General features: G+C 44.4%; 1 protein-coding gene across 2 annotated transcripts; it reads right to left on the bottom strand.

The window, feature by feature from the left end:
- Positions 1 to 173: 173 nt before the first annotated feature.
- On the bottom strand, positions 174 to 24,408 carry CCDC167 (coiled-coil domain containing 167). Of its 2 annotated transcripts, XM_081186517.1 has the most exons (5): positions 24,289 to 24,364; positions 18,877 to 19,007; positions 8,855 to 8,949; positions 5,354 to 5,406; positions 174 to 809 (listed from the first exon to the last, which is right to left on the bottom strand). In XM_081186517.1, the coding sequence occupies exons 2-5, from the start codon at positions 18,991 to 18,993 to the stop codon at positions 706 to 708; spliced, it is 369 nt and encodes a 122-aa protein (XP_081042643.1). In that variant the 5' UTR covers positions 18,994 to 19,007; positions 24,289 to 24,364; the 3' UTR covers positions 174 to 705. The 2 variants fall into 2 exon arrangements, with proteins under 2 accessions (XP_081042643.1, XP_081042644.1); XM_081186518.1 differs by lacking the exon at positions 18,877 to 19,007 and having other exon boundaries at positions 24,289 to 24,408.
- Positions 24,409 to 24,465: the final 57 nt, after the last annotated feature.

Below are 24,465 nucleotides of genomic sequence, written 5' to 3' on the forward strand. Positions count from 1 at the left end.
CAACGTGCGCCCAACATACAGACAGTATCAGGATTTATTATCAAGCTCATTTTGATCAGTGGAAGATGGGCCATTTCACGAGTCCCATTATTATAAACATAAAAACCAACACAGGCTTCATTCTTGGTACAATTATTTCCTAGGCACAGCAAAGAGGCAGAAGATAGATCCTCTTCCAAGTGGGAGGATGGTATTTATTCAAATTGTGGAGTTAGTTTTATTTGCCCTTTGCCAACCCCAGGAAATTCTTCTGCCCTGTACTATTCCCAGATGCTCCACCTATGCTGCTCAGTGGGAAAGGAAGGCGTTGAGGACTATGGAAATAGGAAGAGAGGGAGAGGCTTGGTGTCTATTGAACGCGGGGACTGGGAGAAAAGCTTTGCAGTGGCAAAAGTTTCATTTTCAAAATGCTTGAGCTACTGAAACAATCTGGGGGACCGATTACACACAGGTGGCTTCTTAAGAACAGGAAGTGGCAGCATTACTGATTATTCACCACAGAATAACGGGACGGCTCCAACCATACTTCAGCCTCTTCTCCAAAATTTTCCTCATACTTCAACAGCAGGGACTGCCGAGGCCATTATGATTTGGAGGTGTCTAGAGAGCACTGGCTTGGAAAGCCGATCACGCCCTCGAGACAGTCTGGTGAGGGAAAGAAGAGGTTATCACAGTCACGTCATGAGGGGATCTTGGCAGAATCTGCTACATCGTCCAGCAAGTGTAAATAACGACAAGCAGCAGCACGAGGGCCACTGAGAGGGCTGCATTCTTGCGGTTTTCATGGCGAAGTGCTTTCAGTTCTTTCTCTGAAAAGAGAAAAACACAGGTGCTACTTTCATCACAAAATCATCCACAACCTCTGTTTGGGGGAAATCAAGTTTTCTTGCTCTAGTGTCTCGCCACATTAGCGAGCCTGATAAAAACTGGATTTTAGACCTCTCCCAGACAGCCGCTCATCTAAGACAGGCCTGTTCCATTTCTTTTAGTGCCTCTACTGTGGAACTGGCAGTGTTTAAGCCTTCTAATGTTCTTTAAGCTATTGCCTTAAACATTTATATTTTTTTTAGAATGTGGTTGCGTTTCTCTATTATAAGTAGATGTGCTCTCCCCCTCTCAGCTGCATGCCTTACTTGCAGGTGGATAACTCTTAGAAACAGAAGCAGTGTATTACAGGGCCTGACATAGAAGAACAGGAAGCCTGGGTGAGGGGCACGGCAGAGTCTAGAGGCCTTGTTATAAAGCACTGTCTGAGCTTTCATTTTATCTCTCTGCCTGAAGTTTTCGTAAATTTTACAAAGGTGGAATAAAATAATCTCTCTTTTAGAGGGGGAAACTCAAGGTGTATAAAATATCCCTCAACCTGCTACATCAACCTGACTTTCGCAGTCAGCCTGTGGCTTTGGCTTAATCCTGTTACGGATAACTGGAGAGCAGAAAAAGGAAAGCAGTTCTTGCACAACCACCAAATGTGGTGCTCTCATTTAACCCATAGAATGATTGCAAAAGGAATTATGATGGCGGGTTTGCTTTGGTTTGTGAGAATAAAAGTTATGTCTCAGCAGCATGCTCATTGAATTCAGATCCCAGATGGTTGAAATGTAGCTTTTTCTTAGTCCAGCTGCTTAGGAGGTAGGATAAGGAGCTTAAAGGATATTCACAAATCTTTATATTCCTACTCAAGGTTCTTAAAGGAGGTCCACAAATCTTTTTACGAGTCCTGCTTAATGTTCTTATGAAGCCTTGAGTTTCAAGCCTAGTTTTCATAAACCTGCTTGCAGAAGAGCTCTGTGTAACTCTGTGTAACTCTGTGTAAGTCCTAAAACAATTACATGACGACATATGAGCTGGCTTTACTGACACGTACAAACATTTTACTTCAATCCACCTCTGTGTCATTGAACGTATTGAGCCAGTGGAAACCTGCTGCTTCAAAAGGAATTACTAGTCGAGGCAGGAAAGTGCCTCTCTGCCTAACTATATGACTAGTTTGAATTATGGGATGAGAAACTGTGGTCTGAGGGACTGGATGCAACCCTCTCGATGTGGCTCTAGTCAAACTGTACACCTTGCTGATCCTGCGCCAATGTCTTAGCTGGAATGCTGTTTTGAGCTGCCTTGCTGCCTGGGTGGCGATGTGTGTGGTGTGAATTTTGTGTGGCTAGAATGTAGCCTACTGTGCAAAGGCAGGAGTTGCATTCATTGCTTCTCCCAGTTTTGTCTCTGGCTTTGCCCATCTGTGGCCCCAGCTGTTTGGCTAAAGAAGGCGGAGGGTTCCAGGGGAATTTATGTTGCTTGCCAGCTTCTATGCAACTGTTCCCATCTTAGCCATTCCTAGACCTGAGGGTCCAGGCAATGTCTCAGCCTAGCACTGCCTCGTGGGGTGGTTGTGAGGATGAGGTATTCTGCCCTAAATTCCTTGGAGGAAAGGTGGGGTGTGAGTGTAACATAAAGAAAGCTAGCTCCAGTTTAATTGAGAGCCTCCTCAATAGCTGTGCCGCAGCTGCCTTGCTACACCAACCTTGGGCTGCTACACAGCAATCAAGCCTCTTCAGAGGCAATTTCGGCGCTTTTGTAATTTCTGCGAGAGGTTAGACCATAGCGACTGCTTATTTGACAACAGAATCATTGTCGCTGACTGCAGCGGCGGCAGAGGTCAGAGCGCAGCTCGGCGTGCGACTGCCAGAGGAGTATAATTTTAATGGGAAGTTTCAGGTGTTAATACGACAGCTCAGGCGGATGTCCCTTTGTATTTGCTAGCTCCCCAGGGAGACAGCTTTAACTGAGATGAGCCCATTGCATTAAAATGGGGCGGAAAGGTCTTCAGCCCTTGACTGGAGGCTAGTTCTCACTGCACCTATGGTGCTGTTATGGGGCACTGCTCCCTTCACTGACCGACCGTGCATGCTGGCTATTTAGAAACAGGATCAACTACATCAGGAAAGCAGAGAAATATTTTAGATCAGACATTGGGAGGAATTTTCCAGTTGTGTTCTGTGGCAGGGAGGTGGTGAAATGTCTTTCCTCTGAGGTTTTCTAAGAGTCTCAGGAATCTATCGTGGATAATAGTGGAACAACTTGGTCCTGGAAGCTGGGCCACATGATCTCATTGCGTCCTTTCTAACACCACAGATCCATTTCACCTGTTGATAAGGTTTCCATTAAAATATAAAAAGGGAATAACTGCAGCCAAGTACAGCTCCCTTAAAAAGTTTACTTGCATGCTACCATGTGCACACATTTCAACCTTTAGATGTACAACTTTGTGCAGTGCAGTGTGTGAAGTGGCTTTCTGATAGACCTGGTCCTGAGGTTATTTTCAAATCCAGAGGGTGGGCGAGATCTCTGGAGCAAATGAGATTTACAACAAGCCAGCAGGTGGCAGCACAACCTAAAGAGCTGAGGATAGATAGTGGGCTAATGAAGCAATTATCAGGGGCTTTCCTGACCACAAGCAGAGAGAGTGAGCTTTGAAGTAGCTCTCAGCCATAGTAGCACGGACTAATGGAAGGGAAGCAGTAGTCTTGCTGCAAGGAGGGCTCCCTCTCTGCACCCTTTCTTTGAGACAACTAAGAACAAAGTTTGCAACATGGCGTAGCAGAAGTGCGAGGGAGGTTGCCGTACTAGGGTTTTGCTTTCTTGTATTTTAAAAGGCCCTAGAAGTACGGTCAGAAACCCTCCATCTCTAGCCAAGAAGCTAGACATTTTTAAAAATCACATTGGGGAAAAAAACTATAGGAAGGAAGTATGTCACTCAGCCCCAGTGCTGATATGGCCCATAGCCACTCTTGCTGTCAACATGATATCATACATGCAGCAATTTCAATGTATGCACTACTTGAGGAAATGCAATCATGGAATACTAAGGACTGGGTGCTCAGGGAATTGAGTTTTTCTGCTGTGGGGGCAAATAAAGGAATGAAGATACTTTGGTTCCTTTCCCAGCAACCAATAACCATATTCCTTGGTGCCAGGGCTTTTAAGTGGGGATGGCAATCTTTGTTTCTCACAATTAGACTGTTAACACAATAAGCCTTTCCTTGCAGCTATCCATGTCATTTCCTTTTTGCCCCAAGATGCTGGACCATGGGCCTACATGAGGCAGGGTTTACAACCACAGTCTGAAAGGAACAGTCACTGTGCTGCTAAATGGCCAGAGCCTTCTTGACCAAAGGCCTTATCCAAACTCTGCCCCCCTGCCCCATCCCCCCCCCCATTATTTCTGGTGCATGTACATTCCCACCCTTCTTCAGAAATCCCACAAAAGCGACTCCTTAAGGGCCATCTTCTTATCAAGAGGCTACTCTGCATTTGATGCAGAACGTATTTATTGGGAGTGCAAGCAACCTTTATTTTTTAACCAGGGGGCACCCAGAACTTGTCTAGCAATTGCAAAATTGCTTCCTCTTTTGTACACCAAACAAATCAAGGCCTGAAGAATTACATCATATATCAACCAAGCCAGCAAAATGGTTAACGAAGCTATCGGCTCTCTCAATGAACAAGAGAAATGTCGCGATCTGGCAAATTGTTTTGCATTCCTACTAGTAAAAAGCAGGATTTCTTTCAGGATGTGTAGGATTTGGCCTTACTGTGTCTGAAAGAGGGTTAATTAATAACCTTGGCTTTATAAGGCTCCATTTCAGGGAAATTCTCTCTTTGGATGATGCAGATTTTTAAGTGTATTTGTGTGTGATACGTTCAGCAAATTCTAAAAATCAAAATCACCTTGGAAAAGAGGTTAAATGCATTAGTGGCATTCAGTGAACAGTAGACACTAAAGTTAAGAGGAACAACACCTGCAAAAGGTCCAAGCTACACTTGAGTTTAGAGTAACTTTCCCCCTGGAGCAGTGTAGTGGGTTGCGAGTGTCTGAGCTGGGAGACAGGAAGTACCTGCTTCAAATCTAACCTCGGCCATGCATTTGCTAGGTAACCCTAGGCAAGCAAACATCATTTATCTGCAGCGATTCTCCACCTCAACCCCCCATACGCAACCTGTTTTATGATCCACTTGCCCTGTTTTTATTTACCCATTGCTTTTCTGCTCTCATTTTACCTTTTCAAGCTGAAATAGTCAACATCCTTAAAATTTACACTGTTTAAATGGAAATGTATATTCTTGCAAAAATTAGGGGGTTTACTGCAGAATTCCAATACATAAATTCTGGCAAGGAGTCCTTGAACTCTGTTTCGGAAGGCATTTATGATCTCTGCATTAAAAAAACAGTTTTCCATGAGCGTATGGGCAGTTGAATGAATTACTTTAGTTTCACAACTCCTCCCTCTCATGAGCCTGTGAATTAATGGTATGTCTTTGGGGAAAGCAGTTTCTAAAGTTACTCATTCCTTACCATAATTTTCAGCTTTGGTTGCTAGCAGATTTCTCTCTCTTTCCAGTGACTTTCTGCAAATATGTGAGAATGATTATTAGATATTCTGAAAGTTGTGCAGTGAAATAAAATCTTCCCCACGGCTGGCTGAGAAGGTACTCTGGCACCTAGACTTTAAGGCCTCTGTAGTTATCACAAACTGTGTCTGGACTGTATCACTACAGGTGGGCACCACTCATATGATTATTTTTATTACATTTATTACATTTACATACCACTTTTTCTTCCAAGGGACTCAAAGTGGTGTGCATGGTTCCCCACTCCACTCCTGTTCATCCTCACAGCAACCCTGTGAGATAGGTTAGGCTAAGAGATGGTGACTGGCCCAGGGTCACCCAGTGAGTTGAGGGCTGACTGGAGAGTCAAACCCTGCTCTCCCAGGTCATAGTCCAGCACTCTTAACCATTACACCGCACTGGCTCTCCATGCAAAAACTGACATGGCAGGGAGGAGGGCTCTAGCCTAGCCTGTTTTTTTGTTTTAAATGCAGGGACTTCCATCATGTGACTCCCCCATCTGCAGGTCTCAAGTATATTCCGGGGTGGCCAGACTTCAGGCTTGTGGGATCTACTTTATTTCTGCTAGAACCTTTACGTGCCCCTGGTAGCTTAGACAGGCAGGCTTATGCTAGGTATAAAGTACCTGGTCAGATCAGGAATTTGTGATCAGTAAAAGAAGGAAGCTCATAAATCCTTCTTGCTGACTGTTCTCCAATTGTTGTTTTTCAGCAATCAAATTCCAGTGGGAAAGCTTTTTAGGTTTTGCTACTGTTGAATCGTTGAGCGGCGGAAGCCCTTGCCACTCCGTGACAAATCACAGAGAGATCTGCCCTAGAAAAGATACCACTGGTTCTGCTAGCTAGGGATGATGGGAGTTGTAGTCCAACAACAGGGGGGACCCAACGTTGAGAAACACTGATCTACAGTATAGTGCAGATACTGCTTTACCTTATCTGCTGCCTGTGAGTTACCCTCAAGTCAGCTCCCTTCCACAGGCCTCTAACAAACTCGGGGAGGTTAAATCAGACTTTTGTAAATAACCCCACAAAAGTAACTAGCCTGCTGACAGTTGGCAGAGAAAGGACAGAGAGCTGCATTTCTGCACTGGATGCAGAATTTAGCCTCCCCACTTGTTTCCATGCCACTCCATAGAATCATAGAATCATAGAGTTGGAAGAGACCACAAGGGCCATCGAGTCCAACCCCCTGCCAAGCAGGAAACACCATCAGAGCACTCCTGACATATGGTTGTCAAGCCTCTGCTTAAAGACCTCCAAAGTAGGAGACTCCACCACACTCCTTGGCAGCAAATTCCACTGTCGAACAGCTCTTACTGTCAGGAAGTTCTTCCTAATGTTTAGGTGGAATCTTCTTTCTTGTAGTTTGGCTCCATTGCTCCGTGTCCGCTTCTCTGGAGCAGCAGAAAACAACCTTTCTCCCTCCTCTATGTGACATCCTTTTATATATTTGAACATGGCTATCATATCACCCCTTAACCTCCTCTTCTCCAGGCTAAACATGCCCAGCTCCCTTAGCCGTTCCTCATAAGGCATCGTTTCCAGGCCTTTGACCATTTTGGTTGCCCTCCTCTGGACACGTTCCAGTTTGTCAGTGTCCTTCTTGAACTGTGGTGCCCAGAACTGGACACAATACTCCAGGTGAGGTCTGACCAGAGCAGAATACAGTGGCACTATTACTTCCCTTGATCTAGATGCTATACTCCTATTGATGCAGCCCAGAATTGCATTGGCTTTTTTAGCTGCCGTGTCACACTGTTGGCTCATGTCAAGTTTGTGGTCAACCAAGACTCCTAGATCCTTTTCACATGTACTGCTCTCAAGCCAGGTGTCACCCATCTTGTATTTGTGCCTCTCATTTTTTTTGCCCAAGTGCAATACTTTACATTTCTCCCTGTTAAAATTCATCTTGTTTGTTTTGGCCCAGTTCTCTAATCTGTCAAGGTCGTTTTGAAGTGTGATCCTGTCCTCTGGGGTGTTAGCCACCCCTCCCAGTTTGGTGTCATCTGCAAATTTGATCAGGATGCCCTTGAGTCCATCATCCAAGTCGTTGATAAAGATGTTGAATAAGACCGGGCCCAAGACAGAACCCTGTGGCACCCCACTAGTCACTCTTCTCCAGGATGAAGAGGAACCATTGATGAGCACCCTTTGGGTTCGGTCAGTCAGCCAGTTACAAATCCATTGACCAGCTACTCAACAGCATGCAACTCCTGGTTGCCTCCCAAAAGCGTGCTTAAATACACACATTTCCTCATTAGAAAATAAATACATCCTCAGAGGAGGATCTCTCTCAAGGAAATATGATTGCCCTTTCTTTCCAAGTCTACTCATCTCAGTCAGAAATCCTGACTGCTTCATCCCAGATGAAGTTTCCAATCTGCCACTTCTGAGCAGGAAATTGCAGAGTCTTGCATGTGGTTTAATGTTCAAGGGACATAAGCGCATCTGTTTCCCCACATTAGGTCATCTTGCCTGAATCTAGTAGAAGCCCTTACTGAACAGCTGCACTGCTTTTCCACAGCACATCTTCTAAGAAGGGGAACAAATCTACAGCTTTGCATTGTTAGCTGCACAACATGATTAATTAATCCATAGTTTAAAGCACAAGAACAAAACAAATTGCCTGACAGTAGCACCTGCAGCAACAGTACGGTTCCAATAACAGCGGAGAAGACATGCAGCAGCCACTGTGTGGCTAGAAATAAAGAGACGCCAGCAAATTGGCTGCTGGTTCCGAGCAAGCCCTGTGGTGTAGTTGGGGAAGGCAGGGGGCCTAATAGGGTTTGTTTCCCCCAGAGAGTAAAGCATGAGACAGGGTGTAAATAGAGCCAAAGTAGACTGCAGAGCGAGTTAAGGGAAGAGCACAGAATGTGTTCATGTTGGGAAGGGCATGCAGAGAAGGACTCTTAGAAGTACGTCAAAGGAGGAAGAAAGAGAGACACCAGCCAGGGTGGGGAGAAATCTAGCCAATTCTAAAGCAGCTGTTGAATGGCTGCTGTAGAAGACAAAAGGCTGGCAAAATTGCATTGAGGGCTTTGAGGATCAGAAAGAAATGGAGCCAACCTCTTAGCAATTTGTTCATAAGCATCCAAACTAGCCAGTCCCTCCTCTTGTTTGCTGCCATCCCCCTCCTTCTGGCCCAAGATTCTCTGGGTGGTCCAAAAAGAATTTATCAAGGAAAGGTGATAAATTAAGAGCATATTTAGGCTCAGAGTGCATCTGCACAGGCTACACCACAAACAAAAAGCAGCAAAGGGCAGGCTTCAGTTTGTTCAAAATTGTCTCCTTTTCAGAGCAAACTGTAGCTGGGGGATCTCATTAAATCTCTGCTCTGTCCAGAGCTGTTTGCAATCAGCAAACTTTGCCCACCAGTGGTTTGCATGAGCAACAGACACTTGCAGTTCCATGATGTATGAATGAGCTCTTTGAATTCCCACTAGTACCTTCCCTCAGGAGTCAGTTCTTCTCTCCGTAGCTTAAAATCCAACTCTTCCAAGTTCTCTCTGCACTGGGTCAGCTTCTCCTCCAGGGTATCTATCTGAAACACACAGAAAACAACACCACGAATGAATGACTAGACTCTTCACCAACCGCTCAAAATGCCCACCTTGGGTTTGACTGGAGACTTGAAAAATGTTTCAGCTGTTCCACCCTCCAACAGAAAGAAGCAGGAGAGACAGCTGCAGATTGTATTCCCAGGCTGTTAAAGCAACAGGCAGAGCCTCTTGGTTGCTACTCGCCCCCTAAAAACACACATCTCTAGTGTCAAAAGCAGGGCAAAGAGGTTCACCTTCAGCACTCACCAAAAGCTGTATCTTGACACTTGATCTTAGCCAAAAGGCCGAGAAGCGATGCAAAAGCTGTATCTTGAAGGTGCTTTGTGGGACACACCTTTGTGGGAAGAGAAAATTCCCCAACTTAGGGGCTGCTGCAGAGAATGCCCTCTCCTGGGCTGCCACACCACCCACAGTGCCAAGCAGACACCCTCTGCCAATCTTGACACCCAAGAGGGTTTGTAGGGAAGGAAGTAGTCTTTTCAGGTATTTGAGCCTGAGTTGTTCAGGGCTTCCAATATAACGTAAGCTCCTTGAATTGGGCCTGGAATTGAACTGTGCAGCTGTTTTAAAATAGGTTGTATTAGATCTGAAGGGAACCTCAGCCAGCAATCTGGTGGTGAAGCTCTACTCAGCATCCCTTCCTGCAAATGGGCCTGCAATGAAGTTGGTTGCCGATCAGGGCTTTAAAGACACTAACTGGCACATGAGGTTACTCTCCAGTAACAGGAATCGCAAAATCCTCCTTTTACAAATGTGGCAGAGAGACACTTAGGCAGAGGATACCTGAACAGCAGGGTAAGCTTGCTTTATGGTGGGTCTCCAGTGCCGGGATCAATACGGCATAAAGGGGCAAGAAACATGTGGCTCTCATGCTAATTATTAAAAGTGCCCACCCACCCCCCTTAGCAAAATATTCCAAAAATTGCAGTATCAAGGGACAGGTTCGCAAAAGGTCACTTAAGATGCCCAATTCCCAATAAAACTCAACCTGAGATTGGCATTAAAATGTCATCTGTAGCTTTAAAAAAAAAAAGTTACACTAAGTGATGCTTTGTATTACACTGATAATTGCTCTGTAAGAAAAACAGAAGACACCATTCCTTATCTAGCAAGAACAGATCCCAATCCAGCAAGGGGGAACAAGGCATAAAGAAGCAGGTTTGCACAAAGACAGAACTGATGGCGCTGAGGCTCTAATATTTGGCCACCTCATGAGAAGAGAAGACTCCCTGGAAAAGACCCTGATGTTGGGAAAGATGGAGGGCACAAGGAGAAGGGGACGACAGAGGACGAGATGGTTGGACAGTGTTCTCATAGCTACCAATGAGTCTGAGCAAACTGTGGGAGGCAGTGGAAGACAGGAGGGCCTGGCGTGCCCTGGTCCATGGGGTCACGAAGAGTCGGACATGACTAAATGACTAACAAGAACTGATGGCAGTGCATATCTGGGTCTGCATTGGGCTGATCATCCAGGCTGGCCTGACGTTTGACATAGATGAGAAATAAACATTCTTTTCCAGGGACCATGAGTTGTGTGTGACTAGAGCAGAATCAGGGCAAGAGTATTCATTTGCCACCAGTACAGATTGGGACACAAATGTCTGCTGCTCAATTCCTCTCTTTTTAGCAAAATAAGTACTCTCGTTGCACTTCAGAAGCAATCACACACACCCACACACACACACACCTGGATGGAGATCATAGAATTGTAGAGTTGGAAGGGACCCTGAGGGCCATCTAGTCTAACCCCCGCAATGCAGGAATCTCAGCTAAAGCATCCATGACAGATGGCCACCCAACCTCTGCTTAAAAACCTCCAAGGAAGGAGCTACTTAAAGAGCTACTTTCCATGTTAAGATTTAACATCACACCCACTGGCTTAAGATGAGGAAATGAACATTCATAGCCAACACTTAGGGGGGGGGAGGCAACTGGAGCAAACCTTTGGAATGTAGATGTACAACTCCTTGAATTTTCTCCAGGAAATAAGGCACATTTGAGGCTATTTATATCTTAATGCAGCCATGTCTTCTAGAAAATGGAAAGTGGCCCAGTGACTTGCCCCAGGTGAGGCAGGCAGTTAACTTGGGCAATTCCGAGTCCCAAGCGGATACTTCTAACTGCCGTGATCATCTTGCATTCAGCTGGAGTTGCGGCAGGAAGCAACTGCTGGCTGCTTAAGATAGTCATCTAATTAGTCTGCTAATTTATTTTCCAGTAAAGTGGAGAGACAAGAGAGGGAGAGGGAGCAGCTGAAGTGCAAGGGAACAGGTGATGAAGGACTTAGGAGTATGGGAAGAATGAGGTCTGAACAAAGGAGGCCCCTTAAGGGAAAAGTGCCTTGGGGAATCCCCCCCCCCCCCGCATCTCATTCTGAGCCCAGGGGAAATCTGTTTTGCCACCCTACGGGTAAATCATTAGGAAAGAGATTCCATTAGTATCTGGCAGAAACAATGTGCTCTTTGCGGAACATAGGAAGCAACTTTTCATGCTGTCAAACCAGGGGACCCATCTAAGCCAGTGCTGTCTACTCAGAATGGCAGCTGCTCCCCCAGGTCTCAGGCAACAAGGTTTTTCCCAGCCCTGAAACCTGACATGTTTTAAATTGGAGTTGCCAGGAATTGAACAGGAGATGATCTGCATGCAAAGCCAGCTCTCCAAGCTATGGGCCCCTCTCCATAAAGGGGAATTGCAAGGAGAGCTTGTACTGATGCTTGACATGGTTTTCCCATTAGCTTGTCAATCAGTACATGCTCCCTTCCCAATACCCCTTTCCAGTGCGCATGGTGTTGCGCACAAATAGTAGGAAGCCTGGCTAAGAGAGGCCATGTGCCCATCTGGAGCAGCCCTTCCCAGTAGCCCACTGAGATGTGCTCAATACAGAGGATGGGGAGACCTTCCCCAGTCCTGCACCAACTCTGGTTGCTCATCCCAGGGCGGGGAAAGAGGGAAAGGCGTCCCTTCGAAGAGTTGCACTGGGAAATCAATTCTACTGATCCCCTGATTAGCCACTTTATGGCTCAATTCTGGGCTAATTAGCAATCCTCACACTCTGCTCAAGGAAAGCAAGCAGCACCAGCCTCGGGCAAGGCAGAGGGAAGAAGGGAGGAATCGGGATGCAAGGGACCAATTTATGGCCGTAGAAGCAGACTGGTTTGGGGAAAATAGTATTGGCCTGCCTTTCATATGTGTTATAAGGATTATTGACATTATCTATGGGAAGAACTTTGAAAAATTGAAGTGCAGTGTATTATTAGTCTGTCTACAGCAAAAGCACCTTAAAAACACAGCCCCCCAAACAGGTATGGGAAACCTTTGGCTTGCCAGGGGTTGCTGAACTACATCTCGCATCATTCCTGGTGACTGGCCATGTTTGCTGGAGCTGATGGGAGTTGTAGTTAGACAATATATGGAGGGCCAAAGGTTCCCCACACCTGCCCAGATAACATTAGAAAAGCCCTGTAGGGTCAAACCAATGGTCTATGTAGCTCAGCATCCTACTATATGACTCTCACAAGCAGGGCTTGAGGGTAGTAGCTCCCTCCCTGTTGTTGCCTTCCAGCAACTAGTAAAAGGTAAAGGTACCCCTGCCCGTACGGGCCAGTCGTGACCGACTCTAGGGTTGTGCGCTCATCTCACTCAAGAGGCCGGGAGCCGGCGCCGTCCGAAGACACTTCCGGGTCACGTGGCCAGCGTGACGAAGCTGCACTGGTGAGCCAGCACCAGCGCCGCACACGGAAACGCCGTTTATCTTCCTGCTATAAAGCGGTACCTATTTATCTACTTGCACTTAGGGGTGCTTTCGAACTGCTAGGTGGGCAGGAGCTGGGACCGAAAGACGGGAGCTCACCCCGCCGCGGGGATTCGAACCGCCGACCATACGATCAGCAAGTCCTAGGCACTGAGGTTTTACCCACAGCGCCACCCGCGTCCCAGCAACTAGTACTGAGTGCCAAAGAGTCTCTGAAACTATGAAGCTAACATGGCTAATAATCTCAATTGGTCTATCCTCCTTGAATGTGTTCAATCACTCTTCTGCAGATTTGCCTATTTTGAGAGCAGATGCATCCTGGGATATGTACCCCGTCTTTGGCCAAAATGAGAAACGGTTCACACAGAAGCAAGATGCAGCTCCCACCTCTTAGCAAAGCTGTCTCTCTCTCTCTCTCTCTCTCTCTCTCCTGGCAAAGCAGCAGCAGAACAGGTTAAGCACCTCTCTTTATTTCAGCATTTCTATAGTGCTTTTTAGGCGAACCTCACACAAGAGTTTTCATTCAGTCATTTAAAACAACATCCATCAATAAAAAGTGACACCTTTCAACAAAAAGACAATGAAAACAGAACAGCGGGTGGTTGTGAACCAGATAAAACCATCAGTTGAGACTAAGGCACACTAAGAAGCTGGAGTAAATTAAAATGCATTTGCCTTGTGCTAAAAAGAAAGCAAAACCAGTGTCAGGCAAGTCTCTATATAGGGAGAGCATTCCAAAGATAAGGTATTATAACAGAAAATACCCTATAGCACAAGCCACCACCTACTTCTCTTCAAATGGCAGTAAGACCCGAAGAAGGCCCCTCTGAAAAGAATATTAATATTCAGGAGAGTTCATAAGGCAAGAGACTCTACTTGAGGCATCTTGGTCTAGCACAATAATTTGGCCTCGAAATGGACCAGAAACCAATCCATCTGTTTTAAGACTGACAAGATCCAAATTGGTAGTCTACCCACCATATTTGTTTTGTACAACCTCCAGTTTCCAAATGGTCTTCAAGGGTAGCCTTGTGGACAATGAATGGCAATAGTCTAAACAGGACATTGCCAGAGTGTCAATAATTGTGGGTAAACTATCTTTTTGTCTTAGGAGAATTTGCAGATGATCCACTCGCAAACCAGATCTTTAAGAGAGAGTACAACATACCACATGTCATACTACCAATCAGCAGCATCTCCCATCTTGTCAGAATTGAGCTTCAGTTTATCCCAGTGCATTACCAATTCCACACACCCAGATCTTGTTCTAATGACAGGCCTTATAGAGTCCATGGAGGCTGCAAACAGAACACCTTACTGTTTCAGCTGTGACAAAAAAAGGAAGAATGGGAACCACCATTGCAAATTTTATCCTGCACTTCAGATCCATTTTGGATTTTGAGATTTCTGAGGTGAGCAAGTTAGCTCAGGGATAGCATTAAAGCTTTGTTGTCCAGATGACATAACTGAATATTTGTGCAGAAGAGAAGAATATGGGCAGATGCAACCCCAGAAGTGGCCTATATACGCTTTAGAGGTGCATGAGACTGATTGCTGAATACATGGCAATTCAAGGGCCTATTTCTTACTACAGTAGTAATACTCTTGCTGTAGATAAGGGGCAGTGGGAGAGTCAGGAGAGATAGAAATGGACAGGGAGGGTTGGAGTAATCGGAGCATTTGGGCAAGAATTACCATTTATTCTCAGGGTTGCTGAGGATGGAACTTCCCAAGGATCTCATATCTGTACAAAAATCACAGACTTTGATAAACAGTAAGGCTTCTGCAAGATCCCCCAGAGGATGCTCTCCACAGAGTGCTCTTTGAAACTGCTGAACACATGAACCCTGGCGTAGATGGAAAGCATTTGCTCTCAGTAAGGAATGCTTAGAAAAGACAAGGCAGACTAGAAACGAGTGGAGGAACAGGAGGGGCAAGGAGGGGATCACGATAGATCATTCTTCCTGCAATATTCTTTTCCTGGCAGCTTCAGCCAGGAAACTATCCTATGCAAATCTACTCAGAGGAATTCACTCCATAGGGCTGTCTCCCAAGTAAGAGAGTGGAGGACTGTAGCATTAGTCCCTAAATGGGACATAAAGGAGAAGAATACGGAAAGTAGACATCATGATGATTCTCCCAAGCATTGGAGATGACCACCATTTTGGAGCAGGGTGAGAGATGAAAACAGATTTATGGGGGGGGGGGGAGGGAGGACTGTGTGTTGAGATTCCTGCACTAAATGGGGAGTTGCACTAGAAGACCCTCCGAGTCCCTTCCAACTCTGCAATTCTATGACTCTATGCTAACTTGTGTTCCTACCCTGCTTGCAATCTATTTTCCAGAAATCAAAAGGATTCTCCATTAACAAATGCTCAAGATAAGACCAGGCCTAGGGGTAATTATAGAAAAGCAAGCTATGATGCCTTTAGCTCTCCTTTAAGATGCCATAACTGATTAGAAAACATCCAGAAGAGGTCTTAGCACTCTTTCCTGGTACCTGGTGGGTTGGGATAAATAAGAAGGTGGAGAAGGATATTATTTGTATGTCCCAGCTATTTGATATAATAGGTTTGAAAGAGACTTGGCCTCCCCCTCCCCCTTACAGGGTTTTAACTCTTTTAGACAGCCAGCTGTTAAGAAATTTAAAAAGGGACATTGACTTGGGGGCGTAAGTTCCTTTATATAACTTGATTTGGCAGGGCAAGCTTGGATAGCAGATTTTGGAATTCAAAATGATGCTATTTTGCCAATACAAATCAAACCTGAACCAGGAACCTTTCTTTTCAGCTACCTCCCCCCTAGTAATAGTCTGTCACTGACCACCAAAATTTGGTCAGATTTAACATCTCTGCTGGAACAGATCAGTCATAAATTCCTCACAGCATTTACTTCTTTGTGGGGATTTTAATGCTCAAATTAGAGCTACTGCAGAGGATCTCTTGCTATCTTTAGGCTTAGACTTCATTATTCTTTGGCAAGAAATATAAGGCACAGGGCCTGAAATTGTTAGAATTTGTATCCCAACATAATTTATATATCCTTCATGGGAGTCCTGTAGACATTTTTAAGGGTGAGTATACTTATTTGAACAAATAGGGTGGAAATGTTATCAACCACATTACAATCTCTTCTTCATTATTCACTTTTAACAATAGGAATTATCCACAAAACCACCATCTTGTTAAGCCATCTCCTCAAAGCTACGTATATGCACAGCATATCCTTCAAAAATTATCAGACTGGTTACAAAGTAACAACATTACTCCTGAAAAACCAGCTGAGTTCAGAGGAGGACACAGTGTTTTACCCTGAACTGTATTTTAAGGATCACAAAATTTTAAGAGTTGGAAGGGACCCAAAGGTCATCTAGAAAACATACTAAGAACAATAAGAATAATATTCATGTGGCCTTTATTGATCTTTCTGCTACATTTGACTCTATTATCAGAAATAGATTGGGAGAAATTTCAAATTGCCAAAGTTGACTGCAGAGTTCTGCTACTGATCCAAGAACTATGCAGCAACACATAAATGAGGGTCAGAGTAGGTTTAAATGGTGGTATGACTCATGCTTTTAAAATGTCACGAGGAGTGAAGCAAGGTTGCATTCTGGCTCCCACTTTTTTCAACTTTTATATTGGCTATTTTGTGTCATATTTAGCCAATGCAAACTTCCCCCTCTACGGTAATTAGGAACAGAAATGTCTCAATCACGATGTATGCAGATGATTTTGTGCTACTCCGTTTCCCAATGGGGCCTTTCCATACAGACCCAAGAAATTTCTTTCTGAAACCTTTGTTCACACAAGCAAGCAGGTACACCCTGGCAGAAGTGTTTTGGTTTCCATTGAGTGACAATAATAGCTTCATAACACCCTCTGTGCACTGGCTGCAAAAATATTAAAATACAAACAAATAAAAACAGGGAAAGGGGATTAGATAAAATTGCTATAAATTGTTGTGATTTATTGATTTGAAATCAAGCTGGATTTGAGTTTGTGGATGTCTTTGGAAACCTCTCTCTTATATCATGGGTGTTGGCTCATATTATGGATGTATGGTGTGCATTGTTTTATTGGTAACGTTGCTGCGGGTTTGTCATGGCCTTTGGCTAAAACAATAAACTTATATTGTATTGTAATACCCATTAAAAAAACATGCTCAGGAGCCCTGACTGGGCTACAGGCTTCCAATAAGGATGTTTAAGGATGCATGTTTGTCATTCAAAAGGCAATCTTTCTAAAAGGTGGGATTAAGAAAAACCAATTACTATTAAATAAAATAACATTCACAACGTGTTCACAGCAAGAAATACTGGGATAACACCAATACTACATCTGCAGCAGACGCAATTGCCATATGAAGTGTGCAGCTAATCTAAAAATTCTTATAATCCCACAAAGGCTGGGACACAAGAAGGAATCCAATGGCATGGTATGTTGATTGTGCCATCAGGATAAGCATTTCAGCTTGCCTAATTATCAATCAATCAATCAATCAATCAATCAATTAGTATGCCACCCATCTGACTAGGTTCGCCCAGCCAATCTGGGCAGCTTCCAACACAACGTCAAACATTAAAAAAATCCTAGAACAAGGCTGCCTTCAGATGTCTTCTAAAAGTCAAATAATTGTTTATTTCCTTGACTTTTGATGGGACAGTGTTTGACAGGGCATGATGGAACAACCCCTCTCTCCTCCCCCTGCAGGCTATTCAGTGTGTTCTCCTGACACCCCACAGCCAATTTTGGGGGTGCCAGGGGAGGGGGGAGCCCTGTTATGCTCATAGGATTCATTAGTTGAACTATAACAAGAGTTTCCTAAGACATATTTAATATCAAACACCACTCCAAAACAGTAAGGACTGTCCCCATAATCAACTCTGTTTTATGCCCTCTTACATTCCCCAGTTCAATGCTACAATATGCACTTTAAGGGAGGATGGGCAGCCCCTGCATACTTGACAAGCAATCTGCATAAAGTGCCAAAGCCAGAGGCATCCCCTCGTAGGAAGTACACCATCAGGCACAATGCCCACTTCTTCTGAAATTTGGAGACCTCCCAAAACACAGAGGCTTGGGGTTGGGAAATAGATGTCAATCCAAAGAGACACAGATGCTTATTACTGATATTTATTTATACTGTCTCCGGGTGCCTTAAAAACAGAAGGTTGGCGTTTTGATCTGGGCTGAATTTGCTGGTCTTTTTATTTTTATTTTTAACAAAATAAACCAATTTTGTAATGAGTTAATCAAACCCATCCCTCCTTGCTGGAAGGCTGCAAGCAGTTTTGAAGAAGTGGCATCCGGCCTCTATCTTTGTAAATTCCCTAATTAAGATCCTGGCACTCGGCCACATAACACACACACTGACATCCAATGGAGTAAGATAATGAGGCTTTACACCTCCTGACCCTCATTAAACAGATCAGAGCCAAACGAAAAGGGGTAGGGTGGCTTGTGAGAAAAAGACAAATGGAATCATCTTCCTGCTAAGCAGATTTATTTCAGTATTTGTAAGCCGCCTTTCGATATTAGCAAGGTGGCTCAAAACTTATTAAAAGACAAACTTTCATTATAAAACATTCCAACTTATCACCTACAAAATAAAAATAATAAACAATATAGCAATATTATAACAGCAACAGAGAAGCAATTATCAGAGGAATAAAACTGTATTTTACAAAAAAAAAAAAACAAGCAGAAAAACTAGAGAACCAAACTTTTTTTAAAAAAATCCAGTTTGATAAACACTGGCTATTTGTCATAACAGCTGTCATGAATCTCCAGGATCAGAGGCACCAGCCCACCGAAAACCAGTCACAGCCAGAGGGTTTTCATTCTCAATTTGTTTTGTGGGCTTCCTGGAGGCAGCTAGGTTGGCCACTGTGAGAAGCAGGGTGGTTTTCTAGATGGACCTTTGGTTTGAGTGACCCAGCAGGTTATCAACTGTATTTACAGAATATCAATAAATGGGGATACTTGTCCTATGTAACCTGCGAGCAGCTTTTCCCCTGCACAATGCATGCAGTATTTGTAAGATTCAAGAATTATAACAGGAGGCAAAAGATAAGTGTCAGAAAACAGCTTCCAAAACGGGCACACTTTTTATTTCTCCATCTCCATCTTCAGGACACATTTCAGTATGGTGGTACCTTGGTTCTCGAACCTAATCCGTTCCGGAAGTCCGTTCGACTTCCAAAAAGTTCAAAAACCAAGGCACGGCTTCCGATTGGCGCAGACACCCCGGAAACAATAGCCGATAGATGCATCGGACATTCAGCTTCTGAAAAAAGTTTGCAAACCAAAGCATTTACTTCCGGGTTTGCGGCGTTTGGGTTGCGATTTGTTCGTCAACTAAGCCGTTCGAGAACCAAGGTATTGATAAGGAGACCATCAGGGCTATTTGCTTGGGCAGTTCATTTAATTATGGAGACACTATACATTTGAAGCACATATCCCTCAGCTGGGAACTGAAGGATAGACTATGGTTCCCAGGATTCTCTTTTGGGGTGGGGAGGGGAGATGTGCTTTAAATATATGGCGTGTACATAGCCTTTGTCTCCCTGAGTAATACATCCTTTTCCTATTCTACCATGCTGCCTCATAAAAATAGCTTTTGTTTCTGCTACTGGGATGAGAGATGTGCCGGAGTGAAAGAGCCACCTGCAAAATTCCAAGAAGTATTTGAAAATCTGGCTGCAACACTTGTCAGCGCTACTCCATTGTTCTTTTTTCGCAGCAGCCTAGATTTAAATTAGCCTGGTTCCTTAAATAGGGAAGGAAAAACGATCTACTGAAAACACAGCTGAGGATAGTGGAACATGCTGTCTTGGGAATTTGTAGAATTTTCATTACTGTAAACATCTATCAAGGCTATTAAGAGAGCCATTGGATCACAAAGAATAATGCCAACGTACCTCAACCAATCACCAGTCTCTTGACAGGACTGACAGTTGCGAGGGCAAAGGGAGTCAAAGGCTGGAGGAAGAATGAACGATTTACCATTCTAATACTACTGAGTGCTAAAGACCTGGGATGATGTATGCAATATGGTGCTCTCCAGAATACAATAGGGTAAGTCTTTGCCCCAAGACAAGTGGAGAAGGAGGAAGAAGAGTTCCTGTTTCAAGTACTGAATCCCCCCTCCACCTTCCAGTTGTCTGTTCTTATTGAAACAATCCGCCCAGAAATGAGTGCTGTCTTCAAGGAAGCCCTAGCCAGAGCCAACTAGAGCAGAAAAGTACTACACACTCTGTTCCTGTTAGTGAATCTTAATACAATAATGTATTTTTGGTCACAATGCTTACATGGCCCACATGCGGCAGCCTCAAAATCCTGCTGGCTGGTGCTCTTGGCTGGCCATACACGTTAATTTTTAAGTACTCGCTTATGATGCTGTCACTTCCTATTTCAACAGACTTATTTTTGTTTGACTGCCTTTTAAGAACACAGTAATTTTTAACCCCAAAGCGCCTTTAATCTGCAAGTATGAGGCGCAGTGTCTCCGCCGAATCCTAAACTGTTACGAAAAGGTTAACTCTAAACGTTAGTGCAATCTAGATTTTTTTGGGGGGTCAATGCAAACATGCACCATCTATTGGTGTTAAAAGAGTGAGCTAAAGCCCTCAAACAGCAGGTGAATGCTGCTATTCTAAATTATCTGAGAATACCTATATGAATAAATTGTTGCTGGGGAAAAAATTCCATATTACCTTTCTCTGCAGACCTCTTATTCCAGTGTGCAGAAAATGGACAGAGAAAGGTTTTCCTCTCTTTCTCAGAGCACTAGAAATATAAAAGATGCCAAGAGAATGAGATGCAGAACAGTGCCTCCAATACCCATTTCAAGAGGATACCATGGTACCAAAAGCCAATGAGAGCTCTAGAAAGGGCAACAGGGTCCCTCTCCCAAAAGAGGTCACCAGGGTGACCAAGGCAGATTCAGTTCCAAACCAGGGTCTGAACCCAGATTAAAATGGGTCAAGATAATCCATTTCTTCGAGGAATGTCTACAGCATCACCACAATCCTCTTGAGTTCCTTGTCCCCCCCCCCAGGGGATATGTGTATTAGCAGCTTTTGGGGGCTTCAGCAGGCCAATACTCCCTTTCCCCCCCACACTCCAAACTGACATCTCAACATTTTGTACATATCGGAAGCTCACAGGTCCTTAACAGGCTGTTGTTAGATTTTCATTAATTTACAAACTTATATTCTTCTGCATATGCAGAGGGTTTCCCAACTATGTAGAAATCATTTATCTTATTTTTGCGTGACTCAATTTCACTACCAAACTGATAGCCACTTGACCTCAAGTGCCATCAACCTACCAAGTGTGCACGGTTGGTGGAGGTGATGATTGTAAGGACTACAGGATTGCTGTGATATTTAAGATACCATAGAATTGTAGAGTTGGAAGGGATGCCAAGGGTCATCTAGTCCAGCCCCCTGCAATGCAGGAATCCTGCCCACAGCCAGACACAGTGGTCCATTGCGCCACTGGGGGCTTCTGTGTATATACTGCCACATGTCAGATGATAGCGGACATGAACCATTATCATGTTTATGTGTCTGACTACTCAGTGGGATTTGCTATTCATGCTCTGTGCAGTTAGACCGAGCGACAATTAGGAGCCCATATTTCAAACAGTATTTGATATGTAATAAATTGTTTATTATATAGAGTCCACTCTACCAGCCAGCTTGAGCACATTGACACTAGAATTAAACACAGATTTTAACCATTGTTTCTGGCTGATACAAGCAGAATATGCATTGAAGAAGGAAGCGATTCAGCTCACAGCAGGGCCCTCTGGCAGATTTCCATGCAAAGAAGGAAAGTGTTTGCCACTGAAGGTACAGCAGAACAGCCTGCGCCACTTAAGATTAGTGGAGCTTGAGGTCCTATATCCCAGGATTTCCCATTTGCCAACGTTTTGTTGCACTGCTCAGATCAGCAGATACTTTTGATTAAATCAACACATCATTGCCTCTGAACAGGGGGAGTTTTAATAAGCTCTAAATAACTGCAGAGACAGAGTTGAAGACTTTGCAACATGGGGAAACAACAGCAGTGAACAACTCTGGAGAGAGTATGCAAAAGGGAGGAAGGGTTGGGATGGAAACACTGAAAGGGCAGAACCAGCAAATTCTAGAAGTCATTTCTCATCCTGGCTTCTTAAGCTGGAGTTGGAGGGGGTGGGCAGGGAGGAAAGAGAGGGAATGGTGACTGAGCCAAGCAACATGGCGGCAGCAGGGGGAAACAGTGATGCCTAGTAACACTGGGGAAAAGTCCAAGGTGCCTTGTCACCCAAGCATTCAGATATTGACCCTGGCTCTTCACAACAAATGTTAGGAAATTTCAATATTTCTCCTCCACCCTTGGCTCAGTCATATGCAGTACTTTCCACATTATTCTCTCAAAATTATTTCACTACACAGAAAGCACATTGAACTGAAAGCCAAGGGACTAAACAGCAGAATAGGAAGGATGTGTAAGAAGTGAAGACATAACATCTCCAAGGCCAACTGCAAAGGCGGAGCAGATATGAACGGCAGCTAGCATGGCAAGCACCCTCAGAGATGGTACCAAGCCAGCTAGAAAAAGCTAGGGATCTGTATTCCAGTTGCACCATCCAACTAATACCACCACCTTTCCCAAAGAAGGTGAATTTTATACAAGGACACTGATAGCGAGCTAGTATAGTTATAGGTTTCTCCTTCACTCTTCTCCCACTAACAGGTGAGGGAAGGAGGGAGGGAAAGAGTTTATCAAATAAATTATTCTCCCCTTTTGCCAGTAATTCAGAATTAAAGTTCCAGCATGTCGGAACTAAGGTTCCAAAACCAGAAAACAGAAGTCAAATTATTTGCAGCAAAAACAGCAAAGGCTAAGATTTTATGTGGGCTGCATCAGGTGCATGAAGTGCTATGCCAAGGAATAAATAAGGTGCAGAAGTGTTAAAGATCCTGTACTTGAGACACTGGTACAGTGATTAGACGGTCAGCCTAGGACTGGGAAGACCTGGTTTCAAATCCTCACTTAAACAGGAAGCTCATTGTGTAATCTTGGCTTAGGCTACTTCACAGAGTTCTTATGTGGATAAAATGGGCGAGAGTGTGAGAAAACCATGTACATCACCCTGGGCTTCTACAGAAGGGCAACATAAAAGTGTAACAAGTAACCAATTTAGGATGCTAATTAGTATAATAGGCTGTAAAGGCCGTACCAATTAACTTTCTGCCTGCCACATTCTCACTACACCTTTTCAAGCTCTAGCCATAGTGTTAGAATTAGCCAGGTGCCAGGTGCGTTTTGCAACTGGCATGTGTCGAATTGGGACTATGTGGAGATCTCTGGATGCCAGGGTGGCGACTGGGGAAAGCAAAATGTCACCTAGAGAAGGATCTGAATATTTTCCTTGAAGCTTGAATTCATTTTATTCTGGATTGTTTTATTTGATGTTTTGATGTGTTGTAAACCACCTTGAGATTTACTCTTAAAGAAAATAAATAAATAAATAAATAAATAAATAATTTCAACTGCAGGTAAAAAAATGGTGCCTAGACATTCCATTGTGGCATTTGATCATCACAATAACCCTGGAAGGCAAGCTAAGGCTAAGACATGACATGACAAGCTTACACCAATCCCTTTCTCCCCTTTTACACAACTATTCAAAGATGCAAGAGCTCTGCCGTTTCTTGCAGCTGGTCACCCTACCTGATATGTATCAGGTCCTAAGAATAAGAGATACAACAGCATACAGTGGTACCTCGGGTTTTATACGCTTCAGGTTACACACTCCACTAAGCCAGAAATAGTGCTTCAGGTTAAGAACTTTGCTTCAGGATAAGGACAGAAATCGTGCTCTGGCAGCACGGCAGCAGCAGGAGGCCACATTAGCTAAAGTGGTACTTCAGGTTAAGAACAGTTTTAGGTTAAGTACGGACCTCTGGAACGAATTAAGTACTTAACTCGAGGTACCACTGTAGTTAAAAGAGGCGTTTGCCACAGACACCCATCTGTGTCCGTTGCTTATTTGCTTACTTATTACATTTCGATGTTGTCTCTTCAGCTTTAAGTCGTAACATAGCGCTTGACCACTGAGCTAGGCATGCTCACAGGCGCTTACAACAGTGTGGTTGGTTGAAGAGGCGTGCTTTGGTCAACTATTCAGAGCAATCTAATATATCCACAATTATTTCCTGCAGACATCCCTCTCCTTACTTAGGGACTACACATCCAAAGACCTTAAGGCAGTGTGCGTGCTCCTCTTCCATTTTTATCCTCACAACAACCCCACGAGGTAGGTTAGTGCAACACGCTTAGCCACTACCGCACCCCATTCTAGCACCAATTTCTCTTCGCATTCTACATGCATCTCCCCCCTCCCAAGGCTGACCCATTTGTAAAACCCGCTCCCGCTGCCCCGCCCCATTCACGCCCATCCCTCTGCCATCCTTCACGGATTCTTGCCACGCCCTCAGTAAGGTGCTTCCCCCCCCCAAAAAAAAAGCCCCCTTCTCCTCCTGGTTGCCCGGGCAACGTGCCGCTCTCCTCACCTCCTGAGCTACGCCCACGCGCTCTCCCTGCTTCTTAGGCATTTTCCCCCTCCACGTTGCACAGGTGGGCTGCACATGCGCACAGCTTTCCTCCGCCTCCCTCCTGAGTCAGGCGCGGGATGGCCACGTAGGCCCTCACTCAAGCAAGGGGGCGGGGGTTCGAGTAGCCTCCTTAGC

Source organism: Podarcis bocagei, assembly GCF_964188305.1.
Source record: "Podarcis bocagei genome assembly, chromosome: 3".
Classification (NCBI taxonomy): Eukaryota; Metazoa; Chordata; class Lepidosauria; order Squamata; family Lacertidae; genus Podarcis; species Podarcis bocagei.

What these genes read in the sequence shown, in the direction of transcription:
- CCDC167 (XM_081186517.1), bottom strand. Translation starts at nt 18,993, where the DNA reads ATGCATCTATCGGCTATTGTTTCCGGGGTGTCTGCGCCAATCGGAAGC. An exon ending in GATTAGGTTCGAGAACCAAG is followed by an intron (nt 8,950 to 18,876) that starts GTACCACCATAC and finishes TGTGTGTTTCAG; the next exon opens with ATAGATACCCTGGAGGAGAA. An exon ending in GAACTGACTCCTGAGGGAAG is followed by an intron (nt 5,407 to 8,854) that starts GTACTAGTGGGA and finishes ACATATTTGCAG; the next exon opens with AAAGTCACTGGAAAGAGAGA.